The 23283-nt window shown below is 39.8% G+C and overlaps 1 protein-coding gene across 2 annotated transcripts in view; it reads right to left on the minus strand.

Moving 5' to 3' along the window:
• The window catches only part of jus (EB domain-containing julius seizure protein), a 238285-nt gene that overhangs the window by 57892 nt on the left and 157110 nt on the right, over positions 1 to 23283 (minus strand). For both annotated transcript variants that reach the window (XM_083128435.1, XM_083128443.1), the window contains exon 3: positions 19869 to 20009. In XM_083128435.1, coding sequence (XP_082984561.1) covers positions 19869 to 20009 — 141 coding nt within the window. The remainder of the gene's footprint in view (positions 1 to 19868; positions 20010 to 23283) is intronic.

Below are 23283 nucleotides of genomic sequence, written 5' to 3' on the forward strand. Positions count from 1 at the left end.
TTAATCTGTTGTCGAATTTAAATTTTTATGTGCCAAACTGTATGTTAAGGCCCAGAACTGATCTCTTTCAAATCCCCCTTGGAAGAACCAAAATGACCGAAGCTGAACCCATGAGGAGAATGTGCAAGTTATTTAATTCAGTTTCTAAGAATAATCCAAGCGTAGACCTATTTAAATGTAATTGTAACATAAGATCTAATCGCTGAATTTCTGTATGTTTTGTTTTGTTTTGTTCATTGAATTTTGGTTTTCATTCAGCTTGTAAGGTTATATCCAACAGTTTAGCTTCATTTATTATTGTATTGTCTCTGTGTTCCCTTTGCTTCTATAATCTAATAATTAATTTCTTCTCACAATTGTTTTTAAATGTAAAATGTATATTGCGTCATTCATATTTCTTGTTAATTTTCTTAGTTATGTTCTTGTTTATGTAATGGTGTCATCCCATATTGAACACTGTAATTGGGCATGCGCCTGTTGTGTTTCAATTAAATAAATAAATAAATAAATATTTCGCATAGTCAATAATCTAGGACACTTGATCACGATTGTGCAGTTAAAATTTGTCACTCAAGTGCTACGAAACTGACATTTTTTTATGGAGCAAACAATTCACGCATAGCCCAAAAAACCATTCATGCATAGCCCCAAAAAACATTCACAGTAAGGTTAGGTTAGGCAAACTTATTTAAAATTTGGGGTCGTAGTAATATCAGGAATGTATATTTCGTTCTTTAAGTATTGGAAACACAAAATCTTCCGGTAAATAATGAGCAATTGTGCTGATTGCGGACCACTCAATTTCGCTTTTTTTTTTTTTTTTTTTTTTTTTTTTTTTTTTTTTTTTTGCAAATTCGACATGTGACCGCCAAATTTTAACCGCAGATTCGTAATTACGAGCCCAAAATTATTGAGTATGCGAAATATGAACGAAATTGGGGAGTTGTCCGGTATTGTAAAATCGCTCCGTGCATTGTTATCTAGTGTTTCGAAATCAAAGTATGGCTAAGTAAAATAAAGATTTCTCCTGAAAATAACATTCGTAGCTTTTCATACTGGCTAATAGCTATTTCTATAGAACAGTACCATCTGGGGGAAGGGTACAAATAACGTTATTACACCGACATTTGGAGGGTCACCCCGGTGGCTTAGTGGTTACATCATAGCACTGTAATCAAGGGTTCCCGGGTTCGATGCCCCTGGAATCATAAGTTCACAACTGACGATTTCAGATAAATTTGATGTTTCTCTTTGCAAGTTCTTAGGTAACTATTTAACAATTTTTTTTACGTCACTAGGGACACTTTCAGCACTTCGTCTTATTTGCATGTGCTGGCGATTTTTCATTATAGCAGCGAGAGCAAAGAACTGATTTATTGATTGATTTGGTTTATTTCACTTCGCTTTTCTAACACTTTTGGCTAATCGCGAAGATTCGTGATGATATGATAAAATTGATGATTGGACACACACAATGAATACCCATGGCCAGGCCGATATTCGAACCCGATACCCCTGAATTCTAAGTCCACTTTATGAAGAAACAGGCTAATCGGGACTGGTCCTACAGTTTAAAAGGGTATCCGCGGCACTGTGCAATGTGCCTCCAACGGATGTCTGGGCGAGTGTTCTTTGTGAGTGTCTCTTCATGAATATAATCTAATCACTCATCCTCATCGTCGCAATTAGCCAAAAGTGGAAAAAGCGACGTATAATAACAAAATTCCAAACACATACATCAATGATTGATTGATCTGGTGTATTTTACTTCGCTTTTCTGCCACTTTTGGCTACACGCGAAGATGCGTGATGATATGATCAAATTGATGAAGGGACAGTCACAAAGAACACTCATGCGCAAGTCGGGATTCAAACCCGGGAGTCCTGGCATCGTAGCGCACTGTGCTAACCACTCCAACACGGTGGTTGGCTCAATTGAAGACCTGCTCTTCCTATGTCTCGCTACTAACGATTGCAGCTAAATTTGAGGATTCTCATTTCAAATTGTAGATTTAGCATTGCATAACTCCCACATAAACCGCAAAGCAGGTTACGATAATGAACCCAAATTTCCTTTAGAATTGTCGGTCTTTAAAGCACACGAGACCATAGACAGCATATTGCGGGAGAGCGTCCAGCCTCGAGACATTATTAGAGCAAACCAGACGAGCCTCGTTACCCCAGACCCCGACATCACGCAGCGCTGCAAAGCTTTGAGCTTTTCGCCACCAACTTACCCAGCTGCCTCGTTCTTCCTTTTGATTACGAGGTGGTGAGATTCCGAGGGTCATTTCCGTTCAAATTTTGGCAGGGCTATGCTTCATGTTGCGTAACAAACTGTGTCTTCAAAGCGGGCGACGCTTCACTTCCGTTACGTCAGAATCCCGTGGTAATTGAAGGCTGTAAAAGCTACGGAAGAAAAGGGGGGGGGGGGGTTATAACGTAAGGCTTATCGAAAAATTAGGTACTTTCCAACGTCAGCTGCATTCACTCCCTGCTTTCGTTGCAGCGTTGAGGGGTGGATATCTCCTACGCGAGGAGCAGTACATGGTTGGGTAATTTTCCAAGAATCCTAGGATTTTATGCTTTGAAAATATAAACGCACGGATGGGCAGAATTACGCTGGTGCCACAAAGCGAAAGCGCTGATTCCCGCGCACTGTGTGGCAACGTCAACCTGGCTGCGTTGCCTAGTTCGAGCGTCAGACCGACCTCTCTCCGGGGTACTTTTGTGTCACCCCTGACCTTTCGAGCAAATACTGTCCGTTTGTATCGCATGGATTACAAAGACCAACTCTACAACGAGATCTTTCATTCTCGAACACACGGGGTTGTGCTCCGACGTGGCAACGGCGCGAATTTCTGCCACCCGCCTAATTCCATGGCCGTGGGTTTAGCATGTAACGTTCCTCCACCCGCACAGTTTTTCTATTTTTTTCGAACAGCGTACAGAATCACAGCTTAGCACATGATTCTGCGCATTATATAACAGACAGCCACGCCGTTCTTTGAATTTGTTTGTGTGAGTTTTTGTTTCAAGTCCACTGTATTCACAGATTGGTTAAGTGAAATCCTAACCATTAGGTGCCTCCACCGGTTATTGCACCCGAACTCCCTTGAATACAAGGCGACGACGTTACCATTACGCCATCGAGGAGACCTATTTGTTCTTGGAGAAACTAATGTAGGTACTCTTCGCAACATCTTAATTGACCGCCCTGAAAAAATCAAAGTCCTGAATTCGTAAATTTTGCAACATAGCGCTTCAGAGTCCACAAATAGTATCCAACTTAGCAACAGTTTTTGTCTCTAAACGAAAACGATCTTGTGAATTTCTTTCACTCTTTCACATTCCATGAAGTTAGAAACCCTAAACCAATAATATAATACGCAATTAAACAAAAATGGTAAATTGGAAATACGAATATTGATATTTTTTAAAGAGTATTCGTTCTGGAATTGAAAATAGGGGAATTTATGTGCACTTGGAAACACTGATCTGGTTCTCCACCAACTGGAGAGAATTAACATCACATTTCAATGCAATGAAGCAAATTTCTCTCGATTTTAGGCAAAATTACAGTAAAGAACATTGCACAATACCGGATGATTCTACAAAGTGCGTCTTTTGCTTGATCTGTGGCTAAAAATTGTTCGGAACTCCGACAAAATGTTCGTTCAACTGAGATCAACTTGTTTTACAGAGTTTCGCAGTAGGTTAGACGGTCGTCTTGTTATACTTTTTCGTCAAAAACGAAACGTCCTAGGTTCAAATCTCACCCACTCCTGATTATATTTTTTTTGTTATTTACCGAGTTCGATGTGTTGTAATAATGTAATATAAGATTATATTAAATCACTGTAAATATTTATGCGATGCATACCTCGGGAATGTTTCTACTCAACTTCTTGATTTTTCAGTGATTGGCAGTATTTTTTGCAAGACCTTTCTATTCATTCAGCTGCCAAAAGTTATGTTAACACACGTTAAATATTTATATGTCATAAATATATGTTCGTAAGCAGGATGTTGTAATCAATGTGTCCCGGGTTTTATATCAGGTGGAGGCTCATTGCACAGTGGTTCGGATTCCTGTTTAAACTGTAGGTCCAGTCCCGATTAGCCTATGTGTGCATAAAGTAGACTTAAAACAACAACAACACACACATACTATCATACACACATACACACAAATACAATGTTCTTTTTTTGTGCTCTTCACTGCGGACCTAAAATATACGTAGGATTTTCAAATGATACAACTACAGATATTCAACGCACTTCAGACTTTACATCGCATGTTTCTGCATCCGGAAATGCTGGACGTAAATCGCATAAATATCAACGGAAATATCCAAGAAACGTAGATAAGCATTCTTGTCCAAAGCCGTTTACTTTCCGAAAAAGATATTGCAAAGAAGTAGGATTGAACCCACGACCTTCCATTCCGCAAGCAAACACGATCTCCCTACACCACACAGTTTAAGTTACGTACTTTGGGGATTTTCATCAGTTGGAGAAAAACTGTATCAGTGTTTCAAACCCCTCTTAATTTCAAGTCGAGCAAGCAGAATCGTAAAAATTCCTCAAGGTTCTTTTTCCAATGTATTATTTCTGTTTGATTGTGTATTATAATAGTGGTTTTTAGTTTCTGAATTCATGGAAAGTGCGATATTGAAAACCTCTCACCGCAGAGTTTTTCGTCTAGTAGAAGGACCAACTCAAAGTTGGCTACTTTCACCTGGAGCCGATGTGCAATGTTGCTAAGTTTACGAATTAGGAACTTAGAATTCTTTCGGGGCGGTCAACTAAGATGTTGCAAAGAGTACACACAATGGATAATTCATTATCAACATCCATCCTAGCGCCTTCATTTGTAATTCGTTGCGTCAGTTGATCGTTGATTTCACTGAATGAACAATGTCCTTTCGAATACTCCAAAGGAATCAAGGTGATTAAGATTTGCAGGAGCCCATTCCATACTGTCATCTTCCCCAATCCAGTTATGGAAATTGTCGGCCAAGCAGTTACTAACATATACGTACGTTCAGACTTTATATCCACCCTTTATTCACAGATTGTTTATGGTATTTATGTAGGAGATTCAGTTTTCTATCTTTCTCTAGAATTCATAAACGCGAATGTTTAGGGCTGCAGCAACACAAGCCTTCCACCTATCCCTATCCTAGACAAGACCAATCCAATCTTTTCCATCCTTACCGATTTTCTTTAGGTCCATCTCAACGTTATCCGTCTATCTTCGTCTTGGCCTTCCTACAGGTCTCTTACCATTAGGTTTCCCAACAAGAATCCTGTAAACTCTTCCTTCCTCTCCCATTCGTGCCACATTGCCTTCCCAGCTAAGCCGTCTTGATTTGGTTATAAGATTCAGATTTGGATGTTATTAATTTTCCATGCATCGTTATTAGCGTTTTTGAGAGTATATTATTGTTCAACCCTCCACCACCTCTTCGGCACAAACGCGTACGCTCCATTGATTCAATATTTCTTCCTAGTGCAGACAGCAAAGTGGCAACTCTCCGCGCAGTATCGACCGCCATAATTATTTTCAAGGCTGTTTCTTCATAATACATTTAAGACCGTTTCCTGTCAATCATAAAAATGAGTAAAAAGGAAGATAAATTGAATTCAACTGTCAGCAAGCGCTAGAAGCCGTGTCAAACACGCTGAGAGTGTTGATTACATAAAGCAGGCCTTAGAAATGCCCGTCTGTTGTTACACATTATAAATATCACCACGGTCGGGGACTGTTTCGTTACATTGGAAGGAGTTTCAAGCAGTGTGCAAGCGCTGCATGCAATTTCGGAAATCAATAGCTTCTTTTATACGTTTTCATAGCTCGTCATGCTATGTCGAGGCTACGTGTTCAATCGCAGCGACAAGAAAGAAGCTAAGAGTATGCAAGCAGCAAAATAAGCACACCGAACATACAGGGTGATCCATATAAAACTAATCACGTTTTGTTTCAATAGAAATACACCGTATTGCTCCGTGTTAGTCTCGCATGACGCCGGTCATCTTGGAGATTCATATATTCTCACGATGCTTTCTTCGCCGTTGCCTCAGCCGTTGTGAGAATGCAATACACGCTACGAATTTTTATGGTGTTTTATGAGCAATGGTATGACATAGAGCTGCGTCAAGGATATTTTCCACAGGATGACTTCGCATACATGCACCAAATAAGTTCTTGACGCTGATCCAAAGTGTCTCTGATGAGCGGATAATTTCCTGAAACTTATGGCCACCGAGATTACCCGACTTGACCCCTTCGTGTGGGGGTATCTTAAGGAAAAAGTGTACGCTACACACCCTCCGACATTGGACGAATTGAAGTAGAGTGTTACAGCGTATTCGGTTTAACCTGAGCTTTGGCATCCCCAAAGCGGGAGATGTTTGTCGTCTGCGGAAGACGTCAAGTGACTCATATAAGTGTTGCTATTAGCGGAAGTTACAATTCTACTAGACATGAAACTGGCAAAGGCTATATGCTGTTCTCTCATTTAAAAAGAAACTTACGAATCTAAAGTAGAATCGTGAAATTCGTTAATTGTTATACCAATAACAAACATGTCAAACTCGTCCACATAACTTTTAAATTTCTATCTTCTGAGTGTTTCGTTAGGCGTTACTAATCCCTCCCCAGTTACTTTGTTGCGCGTTTAAGAGGCATTTCAAAGTACTTACTGACACACCAGTAGCTGCGGATACACGCTTTTGCACTTGTTTAACATTTAACGCAAGACCACTGCCAGGTTCTTTGTTCATCAACTTACGCACGTTGAGATAATTTCTCTACTCCAATCTTCTTTCCAGTTTTCATTTTCACCTTAGCTTCCGTTGAATAAAAACACCCTAAGCAACACAGGACAACCATCACCTTTCTCGTGGTATAGTCGACGCGCTAGCTACGTTAACGACCGGCTGGCTTTGAAGTCCACGGAGCGCGCCCACCAGCTGCAACAATCACATTCAACGCACAGTGTTGCCACACATCTACTCTACGCCACCTTGCCCCTCCGCGCACAAGCACCTTCCGACGTCTCACCATTGAAGTTGCAAAGTACGGCAACATCGTATCCGCAGTCATGTGACTGACTCCACGTGGAGTAGACGAGCGGAATGACAGCTGCGTCCATTAGCTGAAGGTTGAGTGTGATTGGACGAAAATAACTCGCCCGCTGTTTATCCCCACCCACGTTCGTGGCGGCGGGTTTCTTTAGTCTTCGACGTTAGCGAAGTAAACGTGTGGACTATAACGCTATCGGCCCCCTTCCCCCGCGGATACGAATAGGAGGAGAGGAAGAATGCCTCTTTCGCCGACACAAAGAATCCTCTGTCATTTTTCCCCTTCAACTATAACCTGCTCGTAATGTAACTTAAAGAAAAGAAATCCAGAGACCAGTAAGTCCCGAACACGCCTACTAATAAGCTCATAAGTCAGATTACGGATATTGATGAAGGCGGTTACCAACTCTGATCGCTCTGGAACTCTCGCATCGTCGGGCTGAGCGACAGGCTTCTGCACATCTGAAGGCCAAAGCCCAAGCTAAGCCGAATGGCCTGTATAAACGGTATTGACAACAGCTGCAGCACGTCTCTGCGCAAGTATTGACTCGAGAGAGCTCGACCAATGAGCACGTGAGAGGGAACGGAATTGCGAGGAGAGGGGAAAAGCAACTGCAGTTACCAGCCGTTGTAGCAGCGTGTATTACTTCGCTCCGCCCACTCGCTTTCTCCCCTCCTCTAACGTTATGCGCGGCCTTGCTCCACAGATCGCCGGGATAGGGTATAAATGAACGAACTCCCATACTTATGCTTAATTTCAGATGGAATAACTTGTTGCTACCTACCTTTATTCTTGTTCGTATTCATTGATATTGAAACGCGTCAGTTTTATATGAATCGCTCTGTATTTTATGCACTTTAAATAAATCAAATCAAATTTAAATCTTGCCACAAACTGACTTAAGTAGAGTGTAAAACTAAACCTAGCCGTACAAATAACCAGTAAGCAAACAACAACAGCGTGAACAACAGGACTGAAATGAAGCTCCAGTCTTCAAACCAAACCTTACCCAGCCGAATTCTTTCACAACTTTTGTCAGAATTGTAAGATGCACAAAACTTTTGAAGAGTGGAATAACACAGCATACCGGAAGGAGAATTTTGCAGGTTTCTTTCGATCAATGCATTTCCTTTGTACGCCTACAGATGCCTCATCATTCGAGATCTTCCGCAGTTGTGGAGACAGTCGAATGCCTCGCAAACTTCCTAACTTCGGAAGCAAAAGTTAAAGGAAAAAGAGAAAGAACTGAAGAATGTGAAAAGTCGACGTCATCTTTCTTTCCACCGATAGAAACCGAAGGAGAGCCTCCACACGTCACAAAGAAAGTAGTTAGACAGAAAAGTTTTTCACTTTCCTGTTAAAGAAATCTTAATTTCCGTTAGCTTCAGTGTGGCTCGCTTTAGGGCGGAAAGGGTTGAGGTACAGCGCCTAGAATAACGTAGTGTGGAAAACGGCATGCTTCTGCGCTCTCAGGCTGGTTCCACTCGAAAATGATCCGCTAGAGGCGCTGGTGTTGACCCCGGTGCTTGGTGTTCGACTGCTTATAATGGAAGTAAATGGAGTTTTCGCTGCAACGTCTGATTCTTTTACATGGAGCATTTCTATGAATGTGATAATTGCTATGATATTTTGTACAGTGGTCGCGAAGATATTAACGAACATTCTAGACAGTCGACCACGTCCTGTTATCGTCATACTTTCGTTAATAATACGGCAGAAAAAATACGCGTGGAATGCTCTTGGCAACTAAATTTTTGTGTATGAATTAGGTTCATTATTATTATCATCATCATCATTTCTTTTAAAGATATACACACTGAAGCATTTGTATTTTTTATATTTACTGTCTCTTTTCTTCCGCTTTAAACTAATCGCGGCGATGATGATAATGATGATTACATGAAACGACAAGGGGAACCCCACAAAACTTTCTTAGTGCCATAGACATGAGTGTAAGGAAACTTTCAAACCAATGGGACACGGGATGTTCACACTGTCACACTAGTGACACACACTTCCAGACTGTAAAACAGCATTCATTGCACATGAGGGTCCAAACAGCAAACGACATATGCGTATTCGCGTGCTACTTGTTACTTCGGTCGGAAAGCTCCTTAAAGGAAGGGTGCTGAGACCGAAGCGACGCGCTACAGGGGGAGTTCCCAACTAAGTGACAAGCGACATGGTGCCTTCAGTCTATTAGCAAGCGTTGCTTGCGAACAACAGATAGGCGACACGATAAACCGCACATTACAACAGATCTAGGCGACACGATAAGCCACACGTGTCGCTTTGTCGCTTCTGCGTCGCTCAAACTGGGCCATTTCCTCAATAGCTTGCAACATGTTGCCGTGGTTTGTTGTTCGCGCATACGCGATGCAATGAGTGTCTTGCTTTAGTGAGATTGCGCACCAAAGCGACAAGGGGAAAGAAACACTTATCGCTTGAGGATTTCACCAACTGAACGCTGGCCTGTGCTTCCCGTCATGCCGCTACGATGTGAAATGTTGCTCTTGATTGGCTCCTTTCCAAGCAACATGTGTCACTTCGGTATGAAAGTTGCCTTGGACCGAATGACCCGTGTCGCTTTGGTGTGAAATCCTCGTATCGTTTGTCGCGTGTCGCTTTGGTGTAAAATCTCCTTGAGGAAACGGTGCAGTCAGAGCTTTTGTCCCTACGGTTCGAAAGGCTGCATTGATTTCCGACTGCTCGCTTTCAAGCGACATTTGTGGTTTGTCGCCTCGGTATGAAATATCTCTCAGGATACTATTTATATTCTAATAACATAGAAAAATAAACTATAATACACAGTCCAAGACCTGACGTCCGGAATCACATTGCGATGTTTCTTCTTGTGTTACGCATGCTATTTATTTATTAATTTTATTTTACTTTTCTTTCCAAATTAATGCCATTTCGTGACTGCAAATCACTCCACAAATATAACTGTTTCCATCAATTCACTTACCGTCTTTCTAGAGAAACAAATCTACACAATATATTCCAAAAACTAACTAAGCCGCATTACTTTCCTAACAAAATTAGCACCTGGGTCGATCGCACTGCCATCTACTTGTCATCGTCTCGGGGAACCAGTTTCGTGGGTCGTTTTCCACACTACGTTATGCAAGCACTGTAGTTGAGGCAACCGTAATCGACAATATCTAGATTCTCACCTCTGGGTTTTTTACTCATAACCTTGTGCAAGGACGTATTTAGGGAGGGGGATTCCCAGGGGTCTGGACTGTTAAGAGTATAAAGATGGCTAAGCCGGATTTGACCTAACAGTTTATATTCTGTGACTTTGTTGTTATGGATTGTGAAGTAAAGGTGTACATGCTGCAAAGTTTAAAGAAATTATCATTTTTATGACTTAAGTGTTTATTCAATAACATGTTGTTTAATTCTACACGGGCCTACCTCGATAGACTAACCAAATTCCAAATGAAATAAGAAAAATTCTCAATTTCTTTTGGTAGGAGAGATATTTTTATGCATTGATTGATTGATTTGCTTTATTTTACTTCGCTTCTTGTACCACTTTTGACTAATTTGCGAAGATGAAGATAAGTGGTGAATTATGAAATTGATGAATGGACACTCACAAACATCCATGTCCAGGCCGGGATTCGAACCCTGGACCCCTGGTGCCGTACCGCAATGTGTTAACCACTCCGTCACGGGGGCCGGCTATTTTTATATAAATGTTAGTGTTCTTAACTACACATAAACAAGATAAAGTATATATGCCTTTCTTTATCCGTTCATGCAATAATAACAATAATTATTAATTTAGCTATTTAAATATAATTTTCATTATTTTAATGTTATTAATCTTTTGATTACACACGTTATTATGACTTTATTATTTAACTATTATTATTATGACGTGTGAGAAACTTGATTCCGACTTCTGTTCCCGAAATTCTAGATACGTATGTGATCTTATGGGTATGGTGCGATTGAAAAACACATGCTAATTTTATCGTGAACATCGCAGTTATATGTAATGTATTATATTTGAATTTTAATTGCGTACATCAGGTGTTATGTTATATATAACGCCTTGTTTATTTAAATAACATTAAATTTTTTACACATTGTGGCAATAATATCTACGGCCAATCAACAGATACAAGCACTTTGGTGTATTTTTTATAATATTGGCTACACTGCTTTCTGCGCGCTTGTCAATGGAGCGTTCACCTGTCTTTTGTTTTAGCGCATATTTGACCTTCATCACTCATTTTGTTTTCTTGTTTTTGCAAAGCAAACATGACCATGCCACTCTCCGTTTGCACCAAACCTCCCCCCTCGTATTGTTTTTTTTTTCTGGGTACGCCCCTGCACTGTTTGCCAAAAGGCGGAAAGACTAAGGCCCGCTTTAGACGGAAGCATTTCCTTTAACATTTTTGTCTGCACAAATGCTATGTAAATGCTCCCAAAAATCTTATAGTAGACAGTACTTTACACGAAAGCATTTCATGAAATATTTCGGTTAGTGTTTGCGATTACAATGTAGATATAATATAGTAGATAGTAGATATATAATGATATGAAGCACGAAAGGTACATCGAGTTAACATCATCTATAGTGAGTGCAGGGTGTTCATAATTTACACGACTAAAGTTTCATTCAATACCTGTACTGTAATAGGAACCGGGACTTTATGTTCAAACATATTTTTTATTTGGCATCGTATCTCATTAAAATCAGCCGAAATAGACGAACTTGATAAGGCATATTTTGGCCACGCACGTATCTAGAAATATGTTTCGGGGGGGAGGTGTCCGAACCAAGTGTCTTAGGAATAATAATATTAATAATAAAAAGGTTTATATTAAAATAATTATAAATCAAATTAATACTAATTACAATACATAAATTAAAATTATATTATCACATGATTAGGTAAAAAGACTGTATAAGAATAGAGATATGACAGTGCGTATTCATTACGTAGCTTACCTGTAGTTATGATCGGAATAACTTACATAAAAACAAGAGCCCTGGCAATGAAATTAATGTCAAATAGATGAATAATTGAATATTTATCGAATAACAAAAATGTTGGAGAAAAGTAAGTTTCTGATTAAAATTTTATGCATATTGAGTAGTAGTGTACATAAATCTTCTTTGTAATGTCCTTCAAAGCCGTATGATCCCAATATAATCCTTATCTTCCAATAAGTTCAGAGGAAATTACAAGAAATGCTAATCGAGTGTATTTTCATTAATTAATTTTCGTACTTAATAAGTCTTTCGGGTAGGGGGGGGGTACGGACCCCCTAAATACGTCCTTCCTGTCCTTCAAAGCCGTATGATCCCAATATAATCCTTGTCTTCCAATAAGGTCAGAGGAAATTATACAAGAACGGTTAAACGAATATATTTTTCATTATTCAATTTTAGTACTTGATAAATCTTTCGGGCGGGGGTTCCGGACCCCCTGGACCTCCTTAAATACGTCCTTGATTTTGGCATGTTTTACCAATTTCCCGTATTTACAACATATTTCTTCAATTTTATCATTTCTGTATAATTTCGTAATTGTCTTGCACGTAACCGGTTATTTTATAATTTCTCTTCGTACCTTTAGCGCAAAGAATAGTTTATATTATCGATGGTAGGTTAAGGAAATTACGGCTGTATTTTCTTACCAGCTAGTACAGAACAATAATGCCTCCCCTTCAGAGACGTATATTCGGAGCTATCTAGGCTATCTGCGAAGCCCAGACTCAGGGAATAAAATACAGAAAAAATATCTATCAGAAAATGTGCATAAAATTGTTCATTTCAATAAGAAGATGAATCTGATTTCTTAGAAGTTGGAAACATTGCCCGCTTTCTATGAATTCGCGAGACGCCTGGCCCAGCTGGCGGGCAACTCCACGGGGGTGACGGGTAAGCTTGACAGGGCTCCGATCAATGTTTCAAACCAATTTTTCCCAGCATGTAATTTCCCCAGCATCGGGGGAATTGTGGAGTCAAACTGTTACAGGAGAGAGAACAGGGTTGCATATGGCGGGGAAAAACCCTCTCAACTTCCTCAACAGTCTGGGTCAATGTTGCAAACCAATTTTTCCCATCATGTAATCTTCCCGGGAATGGGGAATTTTGAAGCCAAATAATGGCGACCAAAGGGGAAAATGTCATGTGGCAGGGACTAGAACATCATTGAACGTTTGCAGAGGAGTTGAAAAAGAGGTCGTTGACCTTCAAACAACTAGATACAGTGGGGAGTAGAAAATTGTTGGCTGAGCGGGAATGGTTTACCGAAATGACAAGGACCAGTTCTAGTCTAGATCGCGTCGAGTTGTCTTGGTGCGTGGAATTTATTTAGAGGCAGCGTGTGAATACAGTAGTGAGTGGATTGTATTTTTGTGAATGATATGTGCTGTGTGTTGTGTAATGAAATGAAATGAGGGACATAATTAACAAGCTGTCTTTTCTGCTTACAAATGACGATAAGCTCCAAATCGTTGTGAATTTGTCTTGTATGTCCACTTTATGAACAGATAAGCTAATGGGGATCGGACCTACAGTTAAAGTGGTATCTAAACCACCATGCATCGAACCCGGGACCCTTTAGTTTCAAGGCAACGACGTTGCCACTGCGGCAACAAGGAGTACCCGAACTTAAAATCGTGAAAATAGGTAGGTTGAAATTTTATTTTAATTCTCGTATATAGGCTTACATGATATTACACAATAAGGGCCTCTCATTTATGCAAATAAGAATGAAATTCTTGAAATCCTTTCCTGACTGACAGTGTATATTTCCATGTTTTATTTATGAGGTATATATTCTTAATCACAGAGTCACATCACTTCAACCCGCCACCCCAAATGAGTTAAAAAAACAAAAACACCCCCACCAGCAAATTTTTGTCCATTCGAACACTATGATATGGTGCGATAGCCCAGGTTCTTAACCCAGTATACGCCACTGCCCCCCTTATATATCCTGCCAACAATTCATAGCCTTGCTAACATTATTGAGGAAAAATATTCTCAGTTATTGTTGTGCGGAAACTATGTTCATCGTCTACAAGTTTCAGTTGTTCTAATTTATTTACCCTTTTTTCGCTTCTCACTACAATCAGTCAAAAGTAAAAATAATAAACGGGACATTACAGCCTCTACTCTATCGGCAATCGAGTACGGTAGTTTCAAGAACACTTCTGTATACTCTGTCGTAGCTATCTTCCTATCTCTGGAGCAGGCGAACGTAAACAGGTCTCTGCACAACTAGTGGCGTGAGACGGCTCCACCAATGAACACGCGAGGGGAATGGGATTGCATGGAGGGGGAACGCGACTGGTGTTTCCAGCCTTCGCAGCATCGTGTACTGCCCACTCGATTTCCCTCCTTTCTCTGTTGCATATTTTTGGCTTTACTGGGAATATTTCTGCATTTTTCTGACGCTTTTAAATTTTTATGACATATTTACATACATATTTCACAGTTTTATAGGACATAAAGTCCCGGCCCCTAAAGTATTTAAGCATCGCCATTGATTTGTACCTAATACATTTTTATTGGAAATATTTTTCCTCTCGGTTGAATAGTTATGGGCTTTTAAAAATATGAAGTGATACGTTGCTTAAATCTCACGCGGCCGCCATTACATCTGCACTCGTGACCTAGAGCTCACTTCTGATTGGTTATGCTACGAAAAATGCTACGGAAATAGAATCGATTCTATCCTTGAGATATCCTTCACTTTACACGGTAATATTTTCGTCATGGCATAAATAATAAGATAAATGCTAAGGAAAATGCTACAGCGGTCCTAAAACACACGTTCCTTCAACACTTCCTTATTTTATAATAGGGACGATTTTCTCTCATCTTACATTCAAACCTTGGTTTCAGTGTTGCAAACTTTGTGGAAACTTTAGTGCAATATCGTATCGGACATTTACGCCCATTGTGGTATCTTCTGCCGGTGGGAAGGTGGAGAAGAGGTGGCGGTGATTTTTTGTCCGAGAACAAACACCTTCCGGCACGCGCGGAACAACAAAAGAGGTGACAGTGGGGATTGTGTGCATTATTCTCTGCCATTTGACACGCGGACAATAGGCTTTCCGGGATCGACTCCGCTACAATGCTAGGGCTCTATAGGCTTTCTGGCTGGAAGGACTTCAGATAAGGCATCTGCACGATAGTGTCACCGGAAGTGCCTTCTCGCAGATGCGGCAATGTCACAATTCGTGAGTAAGCCATGTTCGGCAGATCAGTTTCACTGATCATCAGTTCCAAGCAACTAATCTACAACCGCTCGATTAAAGGCTGAATCACACGTGTTCGTTTTTTGTGCCACTTTTGACTAATTCACGAAGATTGGGATGAGTGATGACATGATGAAATTGATGAATGGACACTCACAAACTCCCATGCCCAGGCCGGGATTGGAAACCAGGAGCCTTAGCGTCGTAGTGCGATGTACTAACCACTCCGCCACGGGAGCGGGCTGAATCACACGTGTCCGAAAGGTGCAATAAAGTACTTGAAGCGAGTATACTTAGAGAATGATCTCGCAGTTCAGTCTTGAAGCCTTGGACTGGAAGCGAAAATCGTTCGAATTGCCCTTCGACTGCAGCGCCAAACACGATCACTAGATAAAACTAAAAACACATGGCTTTTCCCGCGTTATAAACAGTTGTTTTTCACCATAGGAAATACATAGCACTTTAAAAAGTTCTTATGCTTACATTTCCACACATTAGAAGAACTTCAACCAACATCTGGCTGACTTTCAACTTGAATGATTTCAAACAAATGAACATCGAGTGCACGAGTCAAGTATTCAAGCCTGCAACCTCGCGAGCTCCGCGCAACGGTCTCGATTGATCGTTTATTTGGCTCTTTAGAACTATACTAGGTGACGTCACTTCCGACAGAATCGTACTTCAGGACTGTTTTTTGGACCTATCGGACAGAGCCTAGATTACCTGCTGGATTTGCTGCGTGGCCTTAGACTAGCGGTGTCGTACTTTCTCATCTGTTAGTTTTCGTCTCACATGGTACTCGTTACCGTACTTGTTAGTAGACTTTTGTTCCCACAGGGCATTGCGCAGAACAGACAAGCTTAATAAGTAGACGAGTGACTTGAGGAAGAAAGTCGTAGGAGAATAACTACTGCTGCCATTTTCTTACAATCGCCAAATTAAAGGTTTAAAAAATAATGGACTACAAATTGACTCGAAAGAAAAAATAGCAAACAAGGTATTCAATATGCTTGTAATAGAATGTATGGGATTCGCATGATTCATACATGAAAGAAAAAAGATTCTTATTCAACTAAAATGGCAAACATATAATACACTGATAATAATATAGATTTTCATTATCGGCTAATCACATCTGTAGTGTTCAAATCTCATTCCGTCCGTTGCGCAACAGCCCATGAAGGGCCTAGGCATACCTACCGACTGCCGATCTCCCTCCCACGCTTTCCTTCGTCACCTCTAACCGTGGAGATCTTCAACCAGTATTGGAATAGTCGGGGGGTCAGCCCGACGTATCCCCAGCCGTTATAGTAGGTCTTCTCGACCGGGTTCAAATCTCATTGCTATGGACAATTCCTAAATACATGTATTAATAAACACGATGCATCTCAGCCTTGTTACTTTTCTTTATCGAGCAGCGAACAAAGAAAACAAACAAACAAAACAATGGCAACACTCGCACACCACAAACAAAAACCTCTTTTCTTGTCTAACTCGCAGATTATATACACATAACCAAACGCTCGCTCTGCTTGGTTGTTACCACAGCATCTAGCAGAGAAGAAAGTTGCAATTAGAAACCAGTCTAGTCGCAAAAACCAGTCATTTAGCCAGCCTGTCAAACATTTCCAGCCTATTAGCCAGTACAGCATGCCAGTTGTAAATCTAGTTCCGTGTGATTAGGCCTTAAACTACGCCTTTCAGACCGTGCTATTATGATAATAAGTCATAAATTGAGTTAATTGAGCCAACCAACATATGCACATATGAAAGATACAACAACTCTTGCAAGTCATGTTTCTAAAATATTTTAATAAATGGTAATAGATTGTTAGTTTAGAAGCAATACGCCAAAATTTAAATAATTTCATGGCAACAATTCAATTATATTGGTTTCGTTGTAATTATGGAGGTATTGTTGTCTAAGTACAAAGTAAATTTTCAAACAACAGTTCGTAAAGTTTAGTACCTTCGCGGAGTTTAGCAATATGTAACCTTATGCAGGACCTGGCCACTCTGGTACTTGGCTGTTGAAAAAATCGTCTGGCGCGTAACTTTATTCTACGTTCGTTGTTAATTAAATAAATGTTTTTATGAATTCAATGTACATATATCAGTTAATGGGTTTTAGAGTGGAATATTATTGTGTATTTTCTCCTAACTTTCCGAGTTAAAAGTGCACGGGGGAGAAATTTGATTTATTTATCCTTCTTTTGTGTGCGGAAATGTGGGGGGAAGTTCATCATTGGGAATAGTGAGTTTATGGATGCGTCATGTTAATTTAGTTTATAACGCTTGAGAATAGAGTCGTTTTGTTAATTGTTATTGCAGTGAAAAGCTGTTTTCTGCGATAATTTGGAACCATAACATTTGGACGGGAAGTTGGTGAAATGGCAATCACGTCTCACACACACAAGATAAAGCCCATATTGGAAGATGAAGATGCATCAACTTCTGCAGCCATGTTAAGGTAGGCGTGCATTTTATTTCTAAACGAGGGTGATAGATCCACCAGTCGCAAGACTTTCTTGAACGGATCTATGGATTCTTGCTTGCATGTACATTGGATTAATGCGAGTACATACGTAGAAAAATTATTTTGGAGCTTCGTATGTTTTGAATAATATACCATTGTAATGTACATGTGACTAACGGTGTCGTTGTTAAGAACATCGCGAATCATATATTTTAGAAAGTTGATATTCAACTTCTTCGCTATGCAATGATAATCATATGCCAAGCTCACAAATAAATTTACAAATTGACTTAAAAGTGTTTTCGTTCAAGTCAATGACATGTAATCTTAATAAAATTATCTCGAGATGTAGTAAGTTGTTAATTCTACAAACGCAAGTACAGTATTTTTATAGTTTTTCTTGTGTATGTACGCATTGCTTGCATTGTAGAAATATTTTCATGTAGTTTACGGTTATTACACGCATAAGAAAACAGTTTTTCGTTGTGACGTTTCAGGAGAACACACAACACACGCTCCCTTAATCAGACATTTATTTTCATTTTGACTAAAGATACAAATTAGCAATTTTTTAAACAAAAATAATTCGTTATATAATGGATGTTGTCAATGTTACATTGTTGTAATATAGCAACTTAACTGTGAAAAGAAGCAGTCTGTTTATTTTTATCTCAGATAAAAAAAAAATTAATCACATTATTTTTGTAATTCAAATTCATCATTGTTTTCACAAAGTCTCTTGAAGTTTTCTGTTACATTAAATTTTAAAGATGGTGGCTTACTCCCATTTGTGAAAAAGAAAACTCCATACTGGATCTATGTTATCTATCACAAGGATAAACTGTTTTCTTATGCTTATAATAACCGTAAACTACAGGAAAATAATAGTATTGTTAACTACGGAATAGTAGAGAATAATATTTCAAATTGAAAGACAAATATTCATGTGAATAGTGCCACTATTATACTACAATGTTGTGTGATCTCTATTACTACAATGTAACACAGTACTAAATGCTAACTAATATTACAACTAAAGCTAATGTTTTCAGTTACAATGACACGTGAATTGATATATGATGCAAGTGGTGTGAATAGACAAGTCTCTTTCATGTTACTAGTTTATAATCTTATGCAGGAATGAAAGTAATGTTAACACAAGCATGTTGGAAAGTGTTCAAGGTTTATTACAAATGTTTGTTCCGTATTTCAGAGTAAAGTATGTCCCAGTTGTTTGAATAAACATAAGGTATTTGAAACTCAATTCCGTTTTTCTGCAAATATATGTTGGTTGGAAACAAGCATGTGTATGCATGTTCAGGTCTAAGTAACATTATTATTTGTGTTTGTTGTTGTAGTTGTTGCATCATTTGCCTTTCAGCTGGAGGGGGTTCTCATCGAGCTTGCGGACCATTCCTACTCAAAGTGTTGGAGTCGATATATTTTTTTTATTATTGAAATGTTTAAATTGATGTCTTTATGGGAATATGTTTTCAGTGACAATTTTCAATGTGTGTGTGACGGGTGTGTCCAAAGTACCGGTGTTGGACATTTTTGAGTTGGAGTTTTTGGTATTGGCATATAGTAGTGAGGGTATAAATCGATTTTTCTATGGCGTGTAAAAATTCAATAACTATCCATTTCACGAAATGTCGAAAAGTTAAGCTGTACCGAATATACATCCATCAGAAAAATAAAATTGCAAGAAGGTTAGAAATTCGTAGTAAAGTACAAAATGTATTTGTCAAATGTATAATCAATCCTCTTAGTGATATCAGATTACATTGGGAATATTTTTATATATACATAATCTTTACAGAAATTGAAACTGTAGCAAAGGTAATGTCTTAAAAGTTCTCTTGAAGGTCAAGACATTACATGTGGAGGTCACCATCACCATTACCACCTACTTTACAGAAATCATTAAACCTGTACGCTCTCCATATATGCTTATCTGTCTTAAGCTAGTGAGCATCTGACAACGTCACGACAGTGAGAAAAGATATGGTGAAAATGAATTCAAGGAAACCTTTTTAAAGGGAATAGAGAAAGAAGTTGTGTGCTTACCCACGCAGTCGAAGGAGCCATCTGGCTTGATGACCGGCTGCTGCTCCAGAATGCAGACGCATTTGTCGTTTTGGCAGGTTGTCTCAAAGTTGACCTCGCTGCATTGTTCGTTGAAGAAACAGGTATCGTTGACTTTGGAATCTGCAACGAAACAACAACAAAACTTTAATAGAACCAACAACTTAATATCAACCTTTTTTACTCTGACCATTACCACGCTCGGATCTTAATTTCTTTGTTAGCACGCGTACTGTAACACGTTTCAGGGTTGAATATGGTCTAAACTAGGGTTTCTCAACCTCCGGATAGGAACTCCACTCCGATAACTGAAATTGCTTTCGCGACAGTGGCAAAATAAACGATCTAACCGGGGAGGCGCGGTACTTCCCGCCTTCAAATTTTAGGACGGGAACCACGGTCAATTTAGTTTGCGCATCAATTTTCATTAACAAATATATTGAAGTGGAGATATTTTAATTAATTGGAATTTTCCGGTACCCGAAATGTAACATGCCAATGAAAACCAGCACTTACCAAATTAATTTAATAATATAGGTCAGAGGAAACTGAACGATTCCATTAGATCCAGTCGTTGTGAACTAATTTAAACCAAATTTTATATTTGTCAGGTCAATAAGCTTAGACATAATTGACCTAATGCTCTTTATTATTATGCCATAATTTATTTATGAATATTAAATTTCTAGGGTACATATTAATTAACGAATAAAGTTTTAAAAAGTAGAAAGATCTTTACGAGTAAAATTGTTTGGATCGGAGCATCGGTTTTTAAAGAAAAGAATTTACCGGACCGCGGGTTCACGAAGGCTGAGAACCATTGCCACAGAGGATTATCCTGGCGATGGGTCCAGACACCAGAGCCTCGTTAGTCTGCAAGAACAGTCCAGGGTGTACTGTGTGGAAGTGAGGTTGACATTTGGGTGTCTTGTGAAAGGGTCACCCCTTGCACCCCTCTTGAAATTTTGGTTTCTGTTTGTGTGTATTTTCTAATGTACTGATTACTGAAGGCACAACATGTGGTAGTGCCATTTGTGTATGTATGCCATTGTCATTTATGGGCAATTTAGTATCAGAATGATCCTAAATCAAGCATTTGTGAAAAGTTTTAAGTGTCACAAAAATTTAGGGAGGAGGGGGATGCTGCCGCACCGTGTAGCAATCACCAACTGCAAAACACTGAGACACACGCTAGGGGTAACACCAGTTCGTAAATAGGCCATCGTGCGTGGCGTATCCTTGTTTCGCCTTAAAAGCGTGACGAGCTGAGAAGAAAAATGAGTTACCCCTCCTTAATTGTCAGTCTGGGCCTTGAGCGAAATGCGTCTGAATGTCTGTCAACCCGCCACGCACGAACGTTGCCTTGAACGATGCAGGCGACGCCTTGTAACAGCGGACCAACAAAAAGGATTTCGCGGAATGCTAATTTTCAAAAAACGTTTTTATGTTCTTGTTTTGTAGCACCGCTTGTTAATGACGTCAGCTAATGGTACCATGAATTCAATTAAAGGAAATTAAGGTTTCCAACAAAAATCCTTGATCTCTCTTTCTTTAATTTCTTTTGAAACTGTAATCATCTGCAAACTTAAAGAAAGAAACACAATGGGTCATTAGTATCTGTCTGAAAGGACACCGGGTACAAGAATGAATGTCGTGTACTAACATCTTTGTCTTTTACAATACCGTGGCTAAATTCTGGAGCAGGCGGACGGAAATAAGTCCCCTGCGCAAGTAGTGACTCGAAAGGGCTGGACCAATAAATGCGTGAGAGGGAAAATCAGTGTATGTATGGAAAAAACGCGCCCGCAGCTACCAGCAGTTTGCAGCAGCATGTACTGCTTTGCTCTGCCCACTCGATTTCTCCCCTTCTTTACCGCTATGCGTGGCCTTGCTCCACAGATTCCCGTGACGTGCGTGTAGTCCCCGTGGCAAAGTGAGAGCGCTAAGAATTCAGGGTTCCTAGGTTCGATAGCTGGATGTTTTATTTCTATGTTTGCACATCACAACATACCATGAAGGTATATACGGGGTGTGGAGGTAGAGCATTACATAAACGATCCCGGCCACTCGTGAATTGATGTGATCAGCACCACGCCTAGGCCTCATTTATTAGAGGCTGCGGGAATCCCAGAGTCGCTTCGTGCTGAGCATTACCATTTCAAACCCATCCCGAGAATCAAACCTGGGTCTTCTGCATGACAGTCAGACGTCCTATTGACTGCATCACCACGGCTCATTACTCCATATAGTTAATAATCTTATTATACATATTCCCTAAAATAATGTATTCTAGAGATCCCACCTTCGTATATTAAAGACTATTTGCATTGCACTTTCCAAACATATTTCTTGCGTATATTTTACAAAAATGTTTAAGTAGTTGCATTTACATAACTTCATGCTAGTTATGACTTGTGACTTTGTAATGATTTATTGTTGACTTCTTGTGGTTAAAGTATTACTTTTGAATTACTTTAGAACTGAGATCGAGAACTTAGAATCGAGATTGGTGTAGTTTTGGTGCATGAATTGACACAGATAAATGTGTAATTCTCTGTTCTTTGAAATTATCCTGTCTGGTGTTCTAATATGATGTATTTTTAATGAAGCACACGGAAGAGCAGGTGATAAAAGTGCACGTTGATGCATTTCTCTGTGTAGTTTAATTGATGGATTGATTTATGTTATTTTTAGTCGCTTTTCTCACAATTTAGGCTAATCGTGACAATGAGGATGAATAATGATATGATGATAATGATGTAGAGACACTCACAGATAACACCCATGCCAGGTTCGGATTCAAGCCCAACACGTCTGGCTTTGTAGCGCGCTGTGCTAACCAATCCGCCACGGAGGTCATCTCTGTGTACTTTGATGCACCCAAAGCGCATAATTAGCAATGTATGGACGTTGATGTGTTACGGGTGTCAACAAATTTGTATTAATCGAAACACTTTCGTTCTACGTGCAAAGGTGTTGAGGAACCGCTTGCGTCCAGAGTTAAAAATTCTGCGGGGAAGACGCCTTCCTTCTCACGAAACCACCTTCCCTCTCCTCTGTCATTATTATAATGCCACACTGCACAGTCACTAGCGAATAAGATGACGAGAGGTTTCCTATCACACGAACGCGACCGACGGAGTCTCCTGCCTGCCTCACTCCCTTTTACAACGCTACTCGCTCTACGATGCACACGTGCATACGAGAGAGCTCTTTCACAAATACGACGGGTTGCCCAGACTTGGAATACGCCTTTGTAGACAAGTGGACTTAAACTTCGGTGAACCGGTCCTCGTGGCGGAGTGGTTAGCACCTCACGCTACGACGCCAGTGGTACCGGGTTCGAATCCAGGACTGGGCATGGATGTTTGTGAGTGTCCATCAATTTAATAATATC

Source organism: Lepisma saccharinum, chromosome 1 (assembly GCF_977018435.1).
Source record: "Lepisma saccharinum chromosome 1, izLepSacc3.1, whole genome shotgun sequence".
NCBI lineage: Eukaryota > Metazoa > Arthropoda > Insecta > Zygentoma > Lepismatidae > Lepisma > Lepisma saccharinum.